Raw genomic sequence first — 21,638 nt, forward strand, 5'->3', positions numbered from 1 at the left:
CTCTAGCCTTGAAAATTGGTGGTGAGGCTAAGGCACATGAGTTCTAAAGAACCCAGAAACCGTTTGGTGAAATTCCACCCGGATTGTATTTTATTAAAATAATTAATATTTTTAATGGGGTTCCTAAGTCTAAACTTAGGGAAATTAAAATATTAATGGGTATTAATCAAAATATGGGTGAGAATGATCTAGAAGGCGATGCAAGTCATATTTTAATCGTAGCCGTTGATTAGAGACTTAATCTCGGCCGTTGAAGACTCAACAGGAAAAGTATAAAATGGAGGCTCGGGTTCATTTGGAAACAGAGAGAGAGAATTGATCTGGAGTTAGATTTCTGGGGCTAGGAAGTTGAGAAATTCGAACTAAGTGATCAATGAGCAGCAGAGGGGCAGAGAGAATCCGGGAGAAGGACTTTCTGGAGAATACTGACAGAGGCGGAGAGAGCTAGCAGAGAGGCAGCGCAGTAGCCAGGAAAGATTGACGCTGGGCCAGTCTAGGCGCAGTCTTGATGCAGAGCCAGAAGGGCCAGCACAGAGCTAGAAAACTGCCTGTCAAGCAAAATCCGGAATTGCCGGAACAGCCGAGAGAGTTGACGCAGAGGGTAGAGAAGTTGACGCAGGGCTGACGTAGGTCCAGCGCAGAAATAGCTGAGGCTTAACCAGTCTTGTGTTGGATCAACCGGAATTCTGCCGAGTGAAGTGAGGTAAAACTCACTTAGATTTTCCGCCATTATTTTCTTTGTAAAGGATTGCTAGATGAGCATCTTAGATTGTATTCAAATATTTCTCTTGTATAATAATAAACCCTCAGAACTGTTGCACTGGTTTTCCCACATTGGGTTTTTCTGGGGACTATTGTGTCCAAAAATAAGTGTGTCCTATGTATCTTGTTCTTTGCGCTGTTTTCTATTTCATGAGATCAAATATTTAATTAATGTAGGCTACAAAAGTAATTTGCTTCAGTATTCAGAAGAATAACTTGATGAATTTAATTTAAAAATCAAGTAGGTGAAGTAAATTCATATTTGCTGCAATAGGGGTTCCTTGAGGATTAGGAATTTTCACATGGTATCAGAGCATTGATTTTGGAACAAGAAGAGCAGATCCAGTGCTGAGCAGTGAGGCCGAAAGCTGCACTTGGCAACAATTCGAATCCCCTTGAAGGGATTGCGCAGTCCTTGCAGGAAAACAGACCCGAGGAAATCTCTCTCTGAGTGAGACGACAGAGAGGTACGATTTCCAGTTCAGGAGTTTGCAGAGGCAGAGGGAGTGACGCAGAGCCTCAGCGCAGTGCTTTAAGGATGTAGTTTCGACCATGGCAGAAATCCGCTAGAAAAGAACGAAGACACATAGTAGGGAAATTTTCTCCTCAGAGAACTTTCTGCTAGAAAGTTCGAATTTCTCACTTGCTGAGTAGCTAAGCAGTGCTAAGCAGTGACTAGAGGAGTCAGTTCGACAATTGGGTGAGATGGCATCACATGGGCTCAGAGATCAGGACAGGTTGGAAGGAGCTTCCAACTATGTCATATGGAAGACCATAATCATAGCTGTTTTGGAGGAACATGATCTCGAGACCTACATCAATAGTGTTGTAGTTGTTCCTGCTAACAACGATCAAAAGAAGAAATACAAGGCCGAGCAGGGGAAGGAAAAGAGGCTCATTCTCGATGGAGTTCGAGATCATGTGGTCTCACACTTGCAGGGCAAGGATATAGCTCGAGAGATGTGGGAAGCCTTGTCTTCTCTATATGAAGGCTCTTCTGAACAGCGGAAGATGTATCTGGAGCAGAAGTTGCAGCGGACTTTGATGCATAAAGGTGAAGGGGTGAACCTCTATCTTCAGCATCTTCAAGACACTAGAGACTAGCTTGCTGCAATGGGGTCCACTCCTCAGCCAACCGCGATGGTGAGGATAACCCTGAATGGAGTCTCGGATGAATGGCAAATTTTCGTCCGAAGCATATTGGGCAGAGAAAAACTATCTTCATTGGAGAAGATGTGGGCGACTCTTCAATAGGAGGAGTTAAGGAGGGACCTAGTGAAGGTCAACCTCAGTGGCAACTGTGGAGTGGCTCAAAGACGAAGGAGGAGGAAAACATGGCTCTGGCATCGAAGGGACAACAAAAGTCGGAACAAAAGAAGGACATTTCGAAGGTGAAATGTTTCAGTTGTCGATTTTGGGTAGCATCGGATGTGCTCTAGCCATGAAATTTGGTGGAGAGGCTAAGGCACATGAGATCTCCAAGATCTAGAAATTGTTTGGATAAATTCCACCCAGATGAAGAGATATTAAAATAATCAATATTTTTAATGAGTTCCTAAGTCTAAAATTAGGAAAATCAAAATATTAATGTGTATTAATATAAAATGGGTAAGAAAGTTCTAAGTGACGAGGATCAAGCTGGTTCTAATCTTAGCCGTTGACTAGGGACTTAACCTCGGCCATTGAATTGTCAATAGGAAAAGTATAAGAGGAGGCTTGAGGGTCAGTTAGAGATACACCAAGAGAGATCAAGAATTCGATTTTCTGGGGCAGGGTTTGCTGAGGAAATCGAGTTAGTGATCAGAGTTGTAGCGAAGGGCAGTTCAGCAAGGGATTTTCATCTGAGGTTGAAGAATACATATCAGAGAGGCAGCGCAGTGCCCGGAGAGACAACGCAAGCCCTAGAAGGGCTGACGCAGATCTCATAGGGCTGACACAAAGGCCTTAAAGCTGATGCAGAGGACGTAGAAGGCTGACGTAGGTGACACAGAGGTCGTAGAGGCTGATGCTGGACCTCAGAGGCAGCGCTGGGGAGATTCTGTGGGGCAGACTGGGAGCAAATCAACAGATTCTGAGGTGGGAGAGGGTGACGCAGTGCGTGGAAGAGTGACGTAGTTCCTGAGCAATGCTTGGAGTAGCTTTCGCTGTCCAGCATAGGGAACAACCGGAGTCACTATGGGGTTTGATCATTCGGTTGCTGATTTGGTGGAATATTTGTCTCCGGATAGAGGTACTACTGCCAAGGATTGGGTGATCCATTTCTAGCACCATAGTTGTATTCACGAAATCTGCTTAATAATAAAACCCTCATACCTGCTGCACCGGTTTTCCCACATCGGGTTTTTCCGAGGACGATTGTCCAAAAATAACGGTGTCCCTTGTGTTATTGTCTCAGTTTATTTCAGTGCATGATCTGTATATTTGTGAAGGCTGCAGTAGTGTTTACTTCGATGTTTATGCAATTAAATAACTTGTTAATGCAAAGAACAAGTAGGAGATTGTAAACCAGTAATTGTAGTAGGGGTTTTTGATGTGTTAGATTAAGGAATTTTCACATCAGTTGTGGCGAGTTGGGCCACTATGCATCCTAGTGTCCTTTGAAGAAAAAGGACAAGGATGAGAAACATGATCCTAAGGATACTTCAACAAAGATTGACGAGGATGAGTTTGCCATGAGTGCCCACGCATCTCCAAGAGGGAGATGGGGCGATATTGAGCTATAGTCGGGAGGACTACATGTGGGCATGTTCCTTGAGGAGTCCACCCCTTGGATCAATTCCTTGCTATGGGAGCCCAAAATTCAGCAGTAGCGAGATGGACTTAGTGTCAGATGATGCAGTGGAGTGTTTGGAGGACAGATGTAGTGGCTTGGGACCCGAAACTGTTAAGCGCAGAGCAAGGTTGGCAACAGTGCAGTTGGCACAGTGCAGGAGTCAGCAACAGCGTAGAAGATTCAGAGGATTAGAATCAACAGCAGTCAGATTCCAACATTCATTGTATTATGTTGAACACAGTTAAGTTCAACTAATTTTGGATGTTTTGCAGTGGCTTCTCTTAGAAACTGAGTTGCAGTATGGATGCAGTGTTACCAGTGGCAGTGCTAGCAGCATAGCAGATGCAACGTTTGAGAGGGAGCTGTAGTGCAGATGTAGTAGTGGCAGTGACAGTGTCATGGGTAGCAGTACAATAGAGGCAACAACACAGTGTTGGTGGCAGTAGCAGTGCAGAAAGGAGGTGCTTCAGAAACAGAGCAGCGTGCAGGTGGACATTGTTGCTAGAGCCCTTTCCTTGCTAAGAGGGCGTGTTATTTTTTGGTAGCATCGGAAGTGCTCTAGCCTTGAAAATTGGTGGAGAGGGTAAGGCACATGAGTTCTAAAGAATCTAGAAACCGTTTGGTGAAATTCCACCCGGATTGTATTTTATTAAAATAATTAATATTTTAAATGGGGTTCCAAAGTCTAAACTTAGGGAAATCAAAATATTAATGGGTATTAATCAAAATATGGGTGAGAATGATCTAGAAGGCGGATCAAGCCATGTTTTAATCTTAGCCGTTGATTAGAGACTTAATCTTGGCCATTGAAGACTCAATAGGAAAACTATAAAATGGAGGCTTGGGGTTCATTTGGAAACACAGAGAGAGAGAGAGAGAGAGAGAGAATTGATCTGGAGTTCGATTTCTAGGGCTAGGAAGCTGAGAAATTCGAACTAAGTAATCATTCAGTAGCAGAAGGGTAGAGAGAATATGGGAAAAGGATTTTCCGGAGAATACTGACAGAGAGGCGGAGAGAGCTTGCAGAGAAGCAGCGCAGTAGTCTGGAAAGGCTGACGCTGGGCCAGTTTGGGCCCACGCAGTCCTAACATAGAGCCAGAAAGCTGTCTGTCACGCAGAATCCAGAACTGCTGGAATAGCCGGGAGAGCTGACGTAGAGTGCAGAGAAGTTGACGCAGGGCTGACGTAGAGCATGAAAGGTTGACGCAGGGCCAGTGCAGAAATAGCCGGGGCTTAACCAGACCTGTGCCGGATCAGCAGGAATTCTGTCGGGTGAAGTGAGGTAAAACTCAGATTTTCCGCCAATATTTTCTCTATAAAGGATTGCTAGATGAGCATCCTAGATTTTTATTCAGATATTTCTCCTGTATAATAATAAACCCTCAGAACTGCTGCACTGGTTTCCCCGCATTGGGTTTTTCCGCGGACTATTGTGTCCAAAAGTAAGTGTGTCCTATGTATCTTGTTCTTTGCTTTGTTTTTTGCTTCATGAGATCAAATATTTAATTAGTGTAGGCATCAAAAGTAATTTGCTTCAGTATTCAGAAGAATAAATTGACGAATGTAATTTAAAAATCAAGTAGGTGAAGTAAATTTAGATTTGTTGCAGTAGGGGTTTCTTGAGGATTAGGAATTTTCACAGAAGATTGAGACCCTTGTATAGGTAAGAGAAAATAGAGGCCTAGTGGCCTTTCCATAGATACATCACTTTGTCCAAGCCTACAAATGGATATTAGAAGAGACTTCTACAAAGAATCCATGTTGGTGAAGTGAATGTTCAATAAGTCCCTTGATTATGAATTAAAGCCCCACTTGACCATTGGGGGATGGGAATGTGAAGATTGCTTGTGATCCCAAATCTTAGACATCCTCTTAAGTTAAGTGTGAATTACATTGACTTCATTGTGTCTCTCAAAAAGAGAAAAGTATTATTTTTGGTTTCCTTGCTAACACAAATTTCACATCAGACAACTATTGGACTTGTCAACTATCTAGAAGCGATGGAGTTTTATGGTATCTACTATCATCTATGTACTTTGCAATGAGTTATTATTGAGAAATTTCATTACATGGACATTCTAATGTTTAGTAACGACATAAAATATCTTTTTTGCTATATCTTGGTGTATTTATTTATTTTTATTACTTGAGCCGATGCATGAATTTTTTCCTAGTTCAAACCATTCATCAAGTCAAGTCTGGTAACTTTGACCAAGAATTGTGCTTTACCTATAATAACATTTTTGTTTTAGTAAAAATGAATCAAATTAAGAAAACTATGAAATTGGCATTTGGAAGTATTTCCACTGTCAACAAAGTTTCTTTACTAATTCCCCTTGTTTGCTTCATTGCGATCTATAAAGGAGAAAAATGTGTTGTTTCCATGATACAAGTCAATATGGAGTAAGGTGAGTGTTGTTCTACAAAGCCCAACATATGTTATCTTGCAACTCAAACTCTCATAAGGGGAAAAGTCCAAAACCCCAATAGGAGGGCCAAGTAGCAACTATTAGGCAAGCCACCCACTGTCACCTTGGTGGCCTTTCCTTTCACTTTAAGGCTAAGGAAGGGGCTTCCTAAGCTAAGGAAAGTTTTCCTAAGGGTCAAACTAAGCTTGGTCATGTAGTAAGAGGGGAGGCTCTTCTATCTAGGTTTTGACTAACGCAACTTGATAACACACTCGTAAAGTAAAATGCTAATCAAATTTTCTAATGAGAATAAGCAGGGAAAGAGCTTAATTGAGACCAACAATGCTTATTCATACATGCTTGGAAATTTGAAGAAAATCATTGAGCCATTCACAAGATAAATCTTACAGTTTTAATTTGCTCCTTGAAACCTCAAACCCAAGGTTACTTGGGAGAGGGAGCGGGGAGCGACATTTTCAAAATCTCCCGGTTCGGGAGCGAATTTTATATAATATATATTTTGATGCATATATGTTAACAAAAGCATGTAGAATGATGAATTAGATATAAAAAGCATAAAAACATAGACTGAACCATATAACATCAATCATCTAGAAGTTATAATCTTCATCAACTGCGTCCACAAGTTAGTAACATACAACATATTGAGTCTCATGATTCATCAATCTTAAAGTTTCAAGCTTTCAAAATTCAATACATAACATTTATCATCATTGATCACCAAAATTATATAAAAATTCTAACATGAAATGAAAGGTTATAAAATGAAATGAAATGAAACAACTTTCAACTTTCATAAAGCATCATATTCATAATTCATTACCAATGAATTATGATTGCCAACTTCAAACTTCAAACTTAAATTGTCATATATTGTTTACAAAAAATATCGTAATAAATATGAAAGAGTCAAGAGTTATAAAAAGTTAAAAACTACTAGAAACTAGAAAAGACAATTAAATTTATTATCTATTATTTCCTGTGGCCCTTGGCACGAGAAATGTCTAATTTCTGAGTAGGTCGTGGTGGTCTTCTAAGAGTCTCCTCCCGCATAGTCGCACGACCAAAAACGGAAGGCACATGCCCTCCACGTGAGGATGTAGATGGAGGCGGCGACAACAAAGGAACAATTGTTGGAACTCAAGCATTACTACTGGATGGTGGGGGTGGCATGGTTGTTGTTGCTTCATCATCATCTTTCAAAAGTTCTTCTTCCAATTCTTCTAGACGTATAGTGCCATCCTCCAAATTATCGTCCTCTAGGTTGTTGTCCCAAATTTTATATGATGTATCCTCATAAGCCTGATCACAATAATGACTCAACAACCTCAAGTTATAGTGCACATAAACCAAGCTTTCTACCCAGTTTTCATTGAGTCTATTTCTTCTCACATTATGGATGAAGCTGTAGGTGCTCCAACACCTCTCTGCAGAAGAAGTATTTACAACCTGTGAGAGAATTATTTTTGCTAATTTTGGAAAAAGTCCCATGTCACCATATGCTTTCCACCATGTGAGAGCATCAAATCTATTGCCATCTTCCATTGCATGCAAAGAACCAAAGGAACCAGTGCAACTGAAGTATTTGGCTAATTCAAGATGCAGATTAACACACTCCTCCTTGTTAGGGACCAACTTGTCTAATGCTTTAGTATATCCTTTAGATACCTCTGGGTCGGTATGGGGTTTGATCCTAACCCCACCCCTAGGTGCAGGTTGGCCCAACCAAGATGGAGAGTAGTATTTTGGCATAAGGATATACGCCAAGGCATGTAGTGGAACATTAAGTTTATTCCACTATGCACACACAATTGTGAATCATTGTATACAAGTTGGGATCATTTTCCTGAAAAATATCTTTTATTTGCCCCAACATGCTATCCATTTGTTCAGACACCTCCCCAATCACTGGTTTATCTATATCTGCAAAACGAATCATGCTATAAATGGGTTTGGTGAATTGTAAAACTTCCCTCACACGTGGCCAAAGCAGACCATCAAGAGCTGTCTCCTCCACCTATTCAAAACCTTTCTTGTCAACTGCGGTTGGAGCCCTATCCTTTAATACCTGCCAGTGTTGACTTGATACCATGCTAGCCAATGAATTTCTTACCTTCAAAAGGTGCCTAAAGGTGAGGTAATAGCTAGCAAATCTAGTCTTCGCAATCTTCAACAACTCGAATCTTGAGTGACTGCAGAAAAGCCCATGTGTATTGCTATGATTTGTAATAAATTTTATCATTTTTTTGCTTCTCTTGTACAAATCACCAATCCATTTGTATCGATGGTTTTTGTTCTTAGTAATATCATGCATCAAAAGGTTCATTGTGTGAACTAAAGACCGAGACCAAAATATGTTGGGGTTTCTATCCTCAATAATTGCTCCCGTTGCCTTACAATTAACAACATTATCAGTGATGACTTGGATGACATTGTATGGCCCAATATGTTCAATTGTTTCAGGTAATGGTTCGAGAATGTTGATGGCAGTCTTGAACTTTTTTGAGTAATCATATGTTGAAAGGAAGATTGCACCATTAACAGACACAACAATAACACTTATCAATGGTTTGCCTTTTACATTTGTCCATCCATCAAATACAATAGACACCCCATGCTCATTCCAAGAATTTGTCATTTTACTCAAAGAATGTGTTATTTTTTCTTTTTCATGATCAAGTCCCACGGTTCTAGCCTTGTCGTACCTAGGGATCTTGTATCCTTTGGGGGCATCATTAATGGCAGAAACCATTTCATGCCAATAAGGTGAGCGAAGAACATTGAATGGTATCCCACATGCATAGCGAAATTGGTAAATTTTTGAATCCACATCATTCCTACACCCTTCGTCAAGGAAATCTGATATGGTTCTACGCATTAAAGAGATGTTTGTTCCTGTGCCTCCATATTCACTGCCATGGGAGGATGCTGATGGAGTTTTTTGTGCATGTGATTGTGGGCTATGTTCAAAGACACCCTTTGATCTTTTAAATCTGTATTGGGCTTCCTCCTCTTCCCTTATGTATTTGGCTTTTTGTGTTGCTGACACACTTACAGAAGCTCAGATTCCTATTTGTTTATCTCCATCCCATAGCCTTTTCCCACAGACGTGCCTTCTGGCACAGGTGTATGAACTTGTGTAGGTATTTTTGCAATGGAGGCATGTAAATTTAGTGTTTCCACCCCCTTTCCCTCCTTCACGCCTAGAAATATATTTCCACAATGGGGTTTGGTCTGGTTTGGTTTTTGTGCCCTCATCTCCACTCTCCTCTTCCTCCTCACCAAGGTACTTCTCCTCTCCAGGGTTTTCATCAAATCCACTAAAACCCACTTCTTCATCCTCTTCATCATGATCAACCCTCCTAATCTCCAACACCATAATAACCAAAAAAGGAACCAACAACAAGAGAATGCCAAGCCATATAGCCATGATGTTTGAATTTTTATGCCTGCAATAAAATGGAGGAATGGGAATGGGAAAGAGAGGAGAACATTTTCATTTATTAATGAACATATAAAAAACACAAATGCTAGATTATAGTGTAGATCCTACCTCTTTGGTCTTCAATCCCAATCTCCAATCTCCCTTGCAAGCTCCTCAAGCTCCAAGCTCTCTCTTGCTCTCTCACAAAGGCAAATGATGAATAATGGGAGGAGAGGAGGGCCTTTTAACTTTTTTCCCCCTCCCCTTCCCTCCCCGTCCGCCTCGCGGCCTTTTGCCGGCGGGAACGAAAAATTAGAGGGAGCGGTCGGGAGCTATCACTCCCCGTCTGCTCCCTCCTTTAATTTTTCGCTCTCGGAGTGAAAGGGAGTGGTCATGGAGCAACTGCTCCCGAAATTCCCTTCCGCAGGGAGTGAATTCGGGAGTGTGCTCCTGAGGTCGCTCCCCATCTGCTCCCGAGCGGAGTGCGATTCGGGAGCGGATTCAAGGGGGGGTGGCTCTCCCCTGCAACCCCGCTCAAACCTATATATCCAGTGGCAAAAAAAATAAAAAGAACGCTTGGAAGATGACCTAAAGTTATATTTCAAACGAAATTCAAGGATCATTCATTCACCATAAATCAAGAGCATCAATTTTATGATTTGGACACCATTCCAAAAGACATCACAAGTCGATAATACAATTCTGTTTGTGATAATAAACCAGAGTGTAAAAGTACAGCTGCTGAACCATGGAAAACCCTGAATATAATCATCAAATCACCAGTCTGATGAAATCAAACTGGAATATAAGCCTTCAATTGCCCAATGCAATCTGGGGGTTATTAAAGCCTGGAATATTCAATGAAAGCAATTCTCCAAAGTATAAGGAATGTATGTTTTTCTTAGCATACATGTATATTGAGGCTTCTTAGATTTAAAAAACGTATTACATTGTAGTTTGGGTGGCTTTTCCCTTATGTTGGTCCTGTTCTTTCTTGCAAAAATGTCATTATTATATGGTATGTGATCTTAGTGATATATCTTTAGAATCTATTTTAACTTTCGAATCTGCTAAAAATGATGCGTGACACAGATTGAGGATTTTGTTTATTTGGATAATTCCTAATGAGATGAAAGTGTTGCTTCTGATTATTTTTTTCATTATTATTTTTAAAAATTTATTTTACAATGCCCTGCAATATTCAAATAGCAATTGATGAATATGAACATGTTGAATGTAGAGAATTACGGGACTGCATTCGGACACTACTTGGTATGGTGAAAGTCTACCTTGATGTTTTGGTGAGTTTATTTACTCAAGGAAGTCATTAAATTCTTATTTGCCTAATTCAATCCCCTCTTTTTGGTATTTTGATGTGTTTTAAGATGTAAATTTATAGTGTGAAGATGATGGCTTCATTATTGGCATGATTGTGCTCATATTTTCCTCATTTTGTTAGTTGGAAATGCTTTACTTGACTTGCCCGAGATTATATCTGTGAGGGGAGATATGTTGCAACTCATATTAGAAAAAATACAGAGAACAATTAAGTACTACATTGTGGCACCATTTTGCACCACTAGTTTGCTTTGATATGACTCAATATTTCCTTCTCATGCAGGCCCTGTTGCTCTTATTTCTTTTATTTTCAAGCTGGGTTGCATATATAATGTTTGAAGACACCAATCAAGGCAAAGAAATCTTCACATCTTATGGACAGACATTGTATCAGATGTTTGTGCTTTTTACAACATCAAATAATCCAGATGTCTGGATACCTGCATATAAGTATAATTCTTTTCTTAATCTATTTGAATTTGCAAACTATGTTGTTATTATGTATTTATCAAATCATGTAAATTTGCTGAAGCTATTATGGTAAGTGCTCAAGCTAATCAGATAATTGATGTTGCTGTGACTTGTGTTTCTATCACTGACATGATAAAGTTTAAAAGTTTATACTTCTCTTAGAATGTAATACAATCCAGTGTTGCAAATATCTCTGATTTCTCCTGCTATTTCTGATTTTCCCCAGTTTTTTAGGTTGCTGATGTTTCTGAGCTTTTTAGGTGCAATTTTATGCTTTCTGATATTTTCCAGTATTTTCCCTGATATTTCCGTTTGAGTTTCTCTCTGGAACCTTGTCGATATATTCCCTGAAACCATATTTTCAACACTGATGCAAACACTTTATAAACAATTCAGAGTGCAGAGATACTTCACATTTGGGCTTTAGATCTTCCAGATTCCTTAGCTGTGGATTTCTTCCAACACTGTTATATATTTTACCACTTTATCTCCCATATCTTAAGGTTTTCATTTAGTTATTTTTGTTTGTTTTGAAAACTGGCATTTATATTACATTATCTCACATAAGGATACATCAAATGATACATAATAAGGAATACAAATCAGTGATCTATGCAATGACTATTCATACCTCTCCTCCCAACACATATTGTAATATACTTAACCCCAAAATTTCAGAGTGATCACATAAAATATAGTGCAAAAACTAGGAACATAAAAGAAAAGAGAGAGAAACCCTAAAAAAATCTCTTTGATAATAAAAAATAGGGCACTATGTTTACTTGCCTCTTCAAAGGGGCAACATCAATAAAATATGGAAAATAGATTGATAATTTGTAGAAGTAAACCCAGAAACTCAAATAACATCAGAATGCAGCACAAGGAATGACTCACCTTCATTTATTATAATATAGCATGCAGAGCAAAACTGGAAATATATGAGAAAAAATAGAAGAGATGATAGTTGAGGGGACCTACAAATATTCTGCTGCTATGCCGATCCCAATCTCTCAAATCTCCACAACGGCTCCAATCTCCCTCTAACAACAACTGGCACTGAATGAACTGGAAAATGATGAAGCAACAATTGAGGACCTGAAATGGTCCTCACTCCAATATCACTGAAGCTCTATGAAACTCTTGGATGAAGTCTCCTCAAGAAGCGTTAGGTTTTCGTCCAACACTCAACAACGTACCCGAGGGTTTCTGTCCTAGGGCTGTAGTAGCTGGGAACTAGGTTCTCCAACTTTTATCAAGACAACATGCACAAATTCAAGATGTCCTGTAATGGCCTCCTCCTCTTTTTATAGATCTGACGGGCCCCTCTAGAACCTCCTATTTTATTATTTTAATCAATGAGCACATTTCCGTCTTTTTATTTCAATTAAAATATATTTTTAATGTGGGAAAATGGTAAATTGGCCACCATGCCTCCTCAAGCCATTGAAAATCACTTCTGACCATCCCATCCTATAGATATTCTCGTTTCGGTTCCAATGAAATATTACACTAATGTGTTCAGTGAAGTATTCCTCTCAGAATGCCACCTTAGGTGTAATTAATTGAATTAGGTACAATAATAACCCCGTTTTACGAGAATTATCAGAATGCAATGGAACTAGAAGCAAGCTGTGCGGAATCAATCCTAATGATGGAATATGGCAAGTGAATTCCTCTAGACCTCATAAAACGTCTCCAAAAGCCCCTAGGCCCACTGATGACGTAAACTTGCCCCTGTGACCTGTTTGCCTCCATCCCTGAAAGTCCATCCTAACTATGCCATAAGGAATACCAGAAAAAGGAACATCACACCATATGAGGGTGATCATCCTCAGGATGATTAGAGAGGGCTTGTAGCACCTGATGGAGTCCCAATGCTGGAGAGGGAGTACACTACATTGTCTGGATGGTACCCATGGAGATGATGCAGGGTACCCATAGGTAGCTTTTAGACATGTCGCTCGCATTGTACAGGCACTACGACAATGACTCAGGCCGGGGGTTGTCACTCTGATCCCTGACCTCTCCGTTCTAGCTGTCTCCCAACAACAAGTTATGGGGGATAGTCCCAATGGAAATGTGAAGACGAAGGACAAGTTGGCAACCAACGAGTCTGGGAGACATGACTGAGTGGCCTAGCTACTTGGTTAATTTTATCAAGACTTAAAGATTATATTAGATTGAATTGTGAGACCAGTGTTTTATGGAGTCAACTTCATGCTTATTACCAATTAAATGCCAAGTAACGAAATGGATAATCGCTGCTTGGATGAATGACTATCCTATGTGAAGTGCAGGTCCTACAAGCTAGGTGAAATGCATAATCTTGGTTGATTTTAAGTTAAATGCCTATTCTAAGTGTAACCTCCCTATTAACTATTTTAGAACTTAGTCTCTAGAGTAGGTTGTGGGATGGAAGCCAATGGGAAGCAAGCAAAGGCTTGATTAACGATACCCCCCCGTGTTCCAACCACCTGATGCCTCCGGCACTGCAGACACTGTGGCTTTGACGATTGCAAGGTCACCATGTTAACCACCAAAGTGTGAAAATTCCAAACTGGAACCCTATTGCAGCAATTGGAAATTATTCTCCTAATTGTTAATTTTATTTAATAATTTATTTGTTGTTTGCTACGGAAAATATTGAATAAATCACACTACAACCTTCAAAAATAAAAATACCGTGGAAGAAAATAAATCGCTGGAAGTTGAGGAATGCTAGCAGACATACATAAAAATAAAACAATTATTTTTGGACAAAAGCCCTTGGAAAAACCCAACTTGGGAAAACCAGTGCAGTAGCTGAGGGTTTTATTATTAAGCAGTGGTGAGAAATTCTGAGTACAACTAGATGCCGAAATTTGGCAATCCTATAGAGAAAAATATTGGCAAAAATCTAGTGAGGAATTTTCCACACCCCACAGGCAAACCTTGACACAACTTGCCTTTAGAAACTCAACCTTCTGACCCTCTGCTAGAAAAATATTCTCTAACCCTTGTCATGTGAGTTGATGCTCCACTATCTATATACCAGACACCCTATGAAGCTGATCCTGATAAATGAGAAAATTCGTCCTCCAATCTGGAAGACAAATCTGAAATCCCCTGAAAGTTACTTCTATCCATGGTTACGTTGAAGAATTTATATGTGTGCTATTGCTCTTTCACACGACATTGATTTTGCACTAGTGAGCTGCTGCAAAACCCCTTTGTGCCCAACTAGAGATCTGCCCAATGAAAATATGAGTTGCTCCCTCTGCCTTTGGAATTACTCGATCTGGAAGGATCGAATTTTTCTGCCCTTCTCAGAAAAATCGAATTTCCTCAAGCAATTTGACCTTCTGGCAAAAAAATTGTGCTGCCTTTGGGAATTTTGGCCTACTGCCCTTACTGAGCAACGAAAATTCCTTCTCTTCGCTTCTGAGCTCTCTCGCTGATCCACTGCGCTCTGATACCATGTGAAATTTTTATCTATTGCTACAACTGAAATTATTCTTCTAACTGAAAATTTAATTATGTAGTTTATTTGCTACGGCAAACAACGAATAAAATCACAACTGTAATTTTCACCATAAAAGTACTGCGGAAAATAAAATACTGAAAACTGAGAAATTCTAGCACACACACAAGAATTTTGACAATTATTTTTGGAAAATTGTCCCCGGAAAAACCCAATGTGGGAAAACCGGTGCAGCAGATGAGGGTTTTATTATTATTCTTCAACAACAATTATGAGTACAATAATTTAGATGCCCAACTGACAATCTAATCTAAGAACAATACTGGCAAAATTATCGTGAGAATTTTCTCACCCCATAGCTAATTTCTTCCTCTGAAATGACCTCTCTAGCCTCTGCGCTGAGCCTCCTACATCACCCTCCGTGTAGAGCTTACGTTGACCCTATGAGAATTTCGACTTTCCTTCCTTTGCCTCTTCTGGGAATTGGAAACCTTCCTTCCAGAATGTTGCTACCCTCCTCTTCCACCTGCTACTCACCCTCTGACCCTATCTTCTCTGCTGAGCTACTGCTACTGAGAAAATCGAACTTCCTGGGCAACTGAGTATCTGCACTGGTGTGTTCTCCATCACCACATCGATCTCCTCTTATAATCCACTGTTGGAGCACCAACGACCAAGATTAAAATTAATCAATGGCTAAGATCATCTCTGGATCAATCTGTGAGTTTCTAGATGATTCTCACCTTATCTCAATTAATACTAATTAATTAACCAGATTCCCTAAGTTTAGACTAAATATTTAAAAAATGGTTAATAATCTACACTTTTGGGCGAAATTTCCACGAACACTTTTTGGGTTTTGGAGATCTCATGTATTCTAGCCTCCCCAAATTTCGTGGCTATAACACATTCGATGCTACAAAAACTAACAGTCAAGGTACTGCGCAACCTGTGAGAATTTTGGCCTGCTACTCCTCTGAACAATGGAATTCCCTTCTCTGCTTCTGAGCTTCCCGATTTATCACTCATGCTCTGATACCATGTGAAAATTTCATCTATCACAACAACTAGAAATTATTTAACAATTTATTTGCTACGACAAATATCAAATAATTCACACTGTTTTCTTCACAAATAAACCGCAGAAGAAAAATAGCACTGGAAACTGAGAAAATATTAGGACACATGCAATAATTAACATAGTTATTTTTTGCACAATTTTCCTTGGAAAAATCCAACTTTGGAAAATAGGTGCAGCGATTGAGGGTTTTTATAATAATCTATGGATGCCCAACTGGCAATCCAAACAGTAAGAAAATCTGGCCAAAATTATCTAAGGGAATTTCCCTTCCTCAACAACAAACCTCGACACAACTCTGCCTCAGAAAACTTGTCATCTTGGACCCTCTGTGCAGTGCTTACGCAGATCCTTTGACATCAAGCCTGGAACAACCTCTGATAAAGTCATTCTGTGTGTCTCTTGTTATGAATAAATAATTCATAAAAAAATAATAATATAATTAATTAATTAACATTAATAAAAATTAATTATGTCAATGAAAGGTGAAAAGGCATGACCAATCAACCCTCGTGACCAATCAATGCCTATTTAGGCACACCATCCGAGGGGATGTAAACTACCATTCAAATTCTATTCAATAATTGTAACACTTACAAAATTCTACACACAATTACTTCACATATTGGTGTTTTGTCTCTTACAGTGGTATTAGAGCACCGATCCTCCCGCCTATGCTTGTTATTATGTCTCAGTTTTCATAATTGTTCCCACTGTTTCCTTCCGCTGTGAACACCGGTGTAATATTCCAAGTGAGAAATATTAAGTGATAACAACAAATAAAACATAAACATGTAATCATAAAACTAACACACAACAAAATGACAAATTACACTAGAAATTGTACCAAGAGCTGAGCCATTTTATTAACTGAGAAAAGAAGGTCCATATAAATGAAGAAGAGGAACCTAGGCTTGCTACAACAAGCTAGTCAAGTCCCAAGTGAAAATGGAGTTGCCCAAGTGCTGGAAACTGCTCTCCCCAAGTCTCTGTGTTGGCCCAGTAAATTCTGCTGCCGTTGGCTGAAATGGAATTGGTGTTTCGACCCTCTAAACTACTTAGAAAATTCTAGGAAATTAACTAGAGCCTCCTCACAAGGAACCCAGAATAACCCAGAAAAATCTCACGGACCCAAGTGGTGGAAATGGTCCCAGACGCCCTTCTCTAATAATTCCTGTGGCTGGTTGCTAACTAGAACACTGATTTCTGCCAGAAATACTACCCAAAAAATTCTATGAAATTAACCCCAAACTCCTCTCATCAAACCTACAAAAACCCAAAAAGAGTTTGGGATGAATCCACCGACCCTCGATGAGCCCCCAACAAGTGCAAATCGCCACATCTGGCTAGAAAACGCCCCACAGTTTGATATTATGGAATTATGCCCAAATATACTACTGGCTAAATTCTCTCTTGAGGTTTACCTCCAATCTCTGACACTTATCTCTCCACAATTCTTCTCCCTTCTTCCCTTGCGCAGGCTAAGTCAGAAACCCCAAGTGAAGATAATTTCGTCCTACAGATTTGTTGCTCTTTGTTTTTGCAAAATCACCACAAAATTCCAACTCCAACTAGGAAAATCCTCCTGCAAATAACCTAGATTCCAACTCGTTGTTTGTTGGACCACAATGAATAATGAAAATTGCCTCCATGCTCGGAAAATACACAGAGCTGGAAATATTGCTGTCAATGAAGCTCTATGAATGCCCAACAATGGACTCCCCGAATTCCCAACTAGGGAGGCACTCGAAGTCCTCCGAAGATGGGGTGGAATCCTGCCTAGAATTTTTGTGCTAAACAACACTACCCTTGCGCTAAACAACTCCAAGAGAAGATGAAGTGTTAAGTGTAATAGTCAAAGGATGATCCACAAAATGAGTCCCTCCTCCTATATTTTCTCTCCAACCTTCTAGACTCCTTTTAATATTATTTTATTGGTGGGGGCCATTTTCCACTTAGTTACTTTTTCCACCATTTTAATAAAATAATAATTTTTCGCCAATCTGCAATAAAATAATACTTGCCACCTTTCTCCAAAATACTAGTTGCCCCTTTTAATTAATATTACCAAAATTGGGCAAAATTCCCATGCTCACAAAATTGGGGATATTACAACCGCTGTCTCCCTTGCTGCCTTTTTTCCCTACCGCCTACTGCCTGTCGAAGACCCTCACCTGTCTGTGATTCTCTCCGCTACCCTGTTCCTATCGTTCTATCTGTTAGTCAATTGTCTGCACCTGCAACCACACAACTTCATTGCTCCCTATTTGTGTCATAGCATCTCTAACAACCACCACCACATTGACTCATCACTGTCAGCTCTCATTGCCGCCGCTTTGTAATGTTCCAAATAGAAATTTTACAATGATAATCAAAGACATGCACAAAAATAACAACACAAACAAATTTCAGCAAAGACCCATAAACAAAAAATGCTCTAGAACACCAAAATGGCCAATTTTATTAATGTAAAATGCTGGAGTACAATAAAAATTGGAAGGAGTGCACCTGGGCTTGCTCAAGGAAAGCTAAAAGTCCTAGGTGATCAATGTCTCAATGCCCAACTGCTGCAATAGTTTGTCCCTCCAGAAAGCTGCATTGACCTAGTTTTTCTACACTGCTGGTTGACTTGGCCCTTAAAACTGCCCAAAAAATTCTGTAAATTTGGGGTTGTGATCCTTGCCAAAAACCCAAAAAACCTAAAAAAGGTTTGCTCTAGTTCTGACCCTCCAAATTTGGCCCCAAATAGCTTAGTCCCCCTCCAAAACCAGAAAACTCCACCTATAGCAGAAACTGATGTTTGTTGCCCCAAAATGCTAGCAATCTCCCCACAATCATCCTCCAAATGAAATCCCAGCAACTCAACTCCTAAATCCTCCAACCGACACTCCAGACAACCAACACCCAAGAAGGACTGCGCAGACCTGTAGAGGATGACGCAGTACCACATTCCAGCAATTCGTACAGTAGTGAGGGTCTCCCTTTTCCTCTTGAAATCTTCTAGCTTTGGCTAGAATCTAACCAAGAAACACCCCTGCAGCAATAGAGACCCCAATTCCCACACCAATCCTCCCCACTGACTGCGTGGCTTCTCCTTCTGTGTCCCAGCTGAACTAGAACAGCGTGTACCTGCTTGATGTCTCTCTCCTAGCCTCCAAAGCAAGGTAAATCCTTCCTAGGGTGGCACTCAAGGTCCACTGAAGAAAGGTTGAGCTTTACTCCTTGGGAAGCTCTTGTGCTAAGCAACACTTGTAACTCAGCTAAACAACTAGAGTGACAATCAGATATCAAAATGTCAAAAGCCCCAAATGATGCTTCTCTCCATGTATTTATACTTGCTGGCCCTTGGTCTCATGTGGGTCCCTCCTTTGATTTTCGACCTCCCTTAGGAAATTCAAATTACCTACTAAGTGTTGTGTATCATTTGTGGGTGGGTGGCCCCCACATTCCACTGAAAGCTCTTCGACTCACTTTTCCTAAGTTTTGCCTCCAAAATTTGCCTTTAGACCAAAATTGACAAAATTTACAAAATTGGTTTCTTTGCCTTAGAAAATATTTAGGAAGGGACATTACACGCTTGCGTCCTTATCCCTATATCTCTATCGCCCCGTTCTGACCACATTCCGTTGTCTCTTACTTCCCACTCCGACAACCCTGCCACCATTAAATGCCTCGAACTGTCACCGCGTTTGAACTGGAGTCGCCATCGGGAGAAGCCGCTGTTTGGAAAATTAAACATTGATAAATTAATCATAATATATATATATATATATATATATATATATATATATATATATATAGTTACAATGTTATATTGTTATATAGTCATTATATAATTTTATTAATTTCTTATATAATTTTGTAATTATATAATTAATTAATATTTATATAATCACTATATAATTTAATTATATATTTGACTATATAATTGTATATACAAGGTTAATAATCCTATTACTATATATATATATATATATAATTCAAAGAAAAAATACTACTATTTAAAAAAAATGGTTTCACCAAGAAAAAGGAACAAAATGAGGAGTAATAATGACAATGCCAATTCAAAAAAATTTCAGAAGGAACTTGATAAAGTATGACGTCGCCTTGACAATGTTGAAAAGAAGTAGGAAGAATTTGGAGAGGGCCAAAATAGGCTAATTGCGACTCAAGAAGGAATGACAAGTGATATTAAAAAAGCAAATAACATTGAGAGAATGTTGCTAGGCATACAGATCCAATTAATGGGAGGATTTAACTCAGTGTTTAACTGCTTAATTGCTCAAGAACCAACACAAAGTTCCCAGACTCCAGAAGGAGAAGATTTTTCAAATCATGAAATTTCGCAAATGCCACAAATACACTTCCAAGGAAGTTAGTACTATACAAAATTTCCAAAAAAGACTGCCAACGAATGTAAAGAGAATTACCTAAGTACGATGGTAAAGATAATAGAGGCGATATTCTGTGGGTTAATAAAATGGAGGCCATTTCTGAGGGCATCCAACAACTTGGAAGTTGAAGCATATGATTGGTTTCTATAGTGGTCCAACAAATGTGAAGCTCGCTCATTCCTTTGGAAATTTTTTGTGGATGCCCTGCTAAAAAGGTTTCATGACAAAGAAGAAGATGATATTTACAAAAAATTCATTCATCTCAAGCAAAAAAAGTTTGTAAGGGAATACACCCATAAATGGGAAGTATTAGCTGTAAGATAGAGGATTTTCTGATGAAGAATTGCTAAAAATGTATAGATGTGGATTTAAGGAATATATCCGTGTAGAATTAAAATTATACAAACCTAAAACTATCGAAGAAGCTAGACATGCTGCAAAAATTACTGAGCAAAAACATAAGTTCAGAATGTCATCATTCAAGGAAAATGAAGACCAACAACAATACTCGGGAAAAAAGGAAACAAACAAATGTAGGTATTGTGGGGACAATTGGACTTTAGGACACAAATACCTTAACAAGAAGTTATATACTTATGAAGTCGAGAAGGAATCAAACACCTCAAGTAATGAATAATAAAAAAGAAAAATAATTGTCGCAAATGTGGAGAAAAATGGACGCCAAGTGTCATGTCCCTTCTCAAATGAATTAGTCACAGGATGCAGCAACACAATTTTGGCAGCATTTTCGGTTTAGGAGCAGGACCCCACACGCAAAAACTTAGGAACTATATGTAATATTCCTAATTAGCTATGGCTAATTGGAATATTCGATTTTGTTCGATTTTTGCCTTCTATAGTTATTTGTAAATAAAAAGTGAGGAAGGGGAAACATAACTCACTTTAGAATAAAAAGTCACTTCCTAGGTAGCACAACGTTGTGACTTAAGGGGGAACCAAGGGGGCCAAAGGGGGACGCAGAAATGGGGCCCACGCAGACACATGGAGGGACTGCGCAGGAGGGAAGGAACACATGGCAAGAAGGGGATCACGCAGGAGAAAGTGAGCCTAGGGATTGTGAGAGGCAGAGGCTATAAAATAGAGAGGAACCCCCTCATTTGGGATCATTCTGGTTATGAGCATTTGTGATAGTCATTTCGACTTAGAGCACGCTGGCTGTTTAGCTAGTCTGCAACACTGTTTAGTGCATTGAGTGTCTCCGTTCGGAGATCTCACCCTTAGCCCCGGGGGACTTTGAGTGCCTGCTCGGGCAATGTATCTCCATTGGAATTCCAGCAGTAGATTCATCAGCGTTTCAGCAGCAGTTTCATCAGTGTCTTTGAGGAACTGCGCAGAACCTCAAGGGGGTGATTTTCAGGGGTCGGCCATTTCAGAAAAGCTTTCTGGGTTTTTCTGGGTTTTTTGAGTAGAGTCCGATTCCAAAGTTTCAGCCTTTTTTGAGGAGGGGAGCAGCCCCAAATCCTCATTCGATTTCCAGTAGTAGCAGCA

General features: G+C 39.6%; 1 protein-coding gene across 3 annotated transcripts in view; it reads left to right on the forward strand.

Moving 5' to 3' along the window:
• LOC149181004 (two pore calcium channel protein 1-like) overlaps positions 1-21,638 on the forward strand; it is a 534,602-nt gene that overhangs the window by 80,983 nt on the left and 431,981 nt on the right. For all 3 annotated transcript variants that reach the window (XM_089416403.1, XM_089416401.1, XM_089416402.1), the window contains exons 6-7: positions 10,629-10,689; positions 11,010-11,176. In XM_089416403.1, coding sequence (XP_089272529.1) covers positions 10,629-10,689; positions 11,010-11,176 — 228 coding nt within the window. The remainder of the gene's footprint in view (positions 1-10,628; positions 10,690-11,009; positions 11,177-21,638) is intronic.

The sequence above is a fragment of the Pinus tabuliformis genome, chromosome 3_2, assembly GCF_031772625.1.
Source record: "Pinus tabuliformis cultivar Carrire ecotype Pingquan chromosome 3_2, CPIR1, whole genome shotgun sequence".
Lineage (NCBI taxonomy): Eukaryota > Viridiplantae > Streptophyta > Pinopsida > Pinales > Pinaceae > Pinus > Pinus tabuliformis.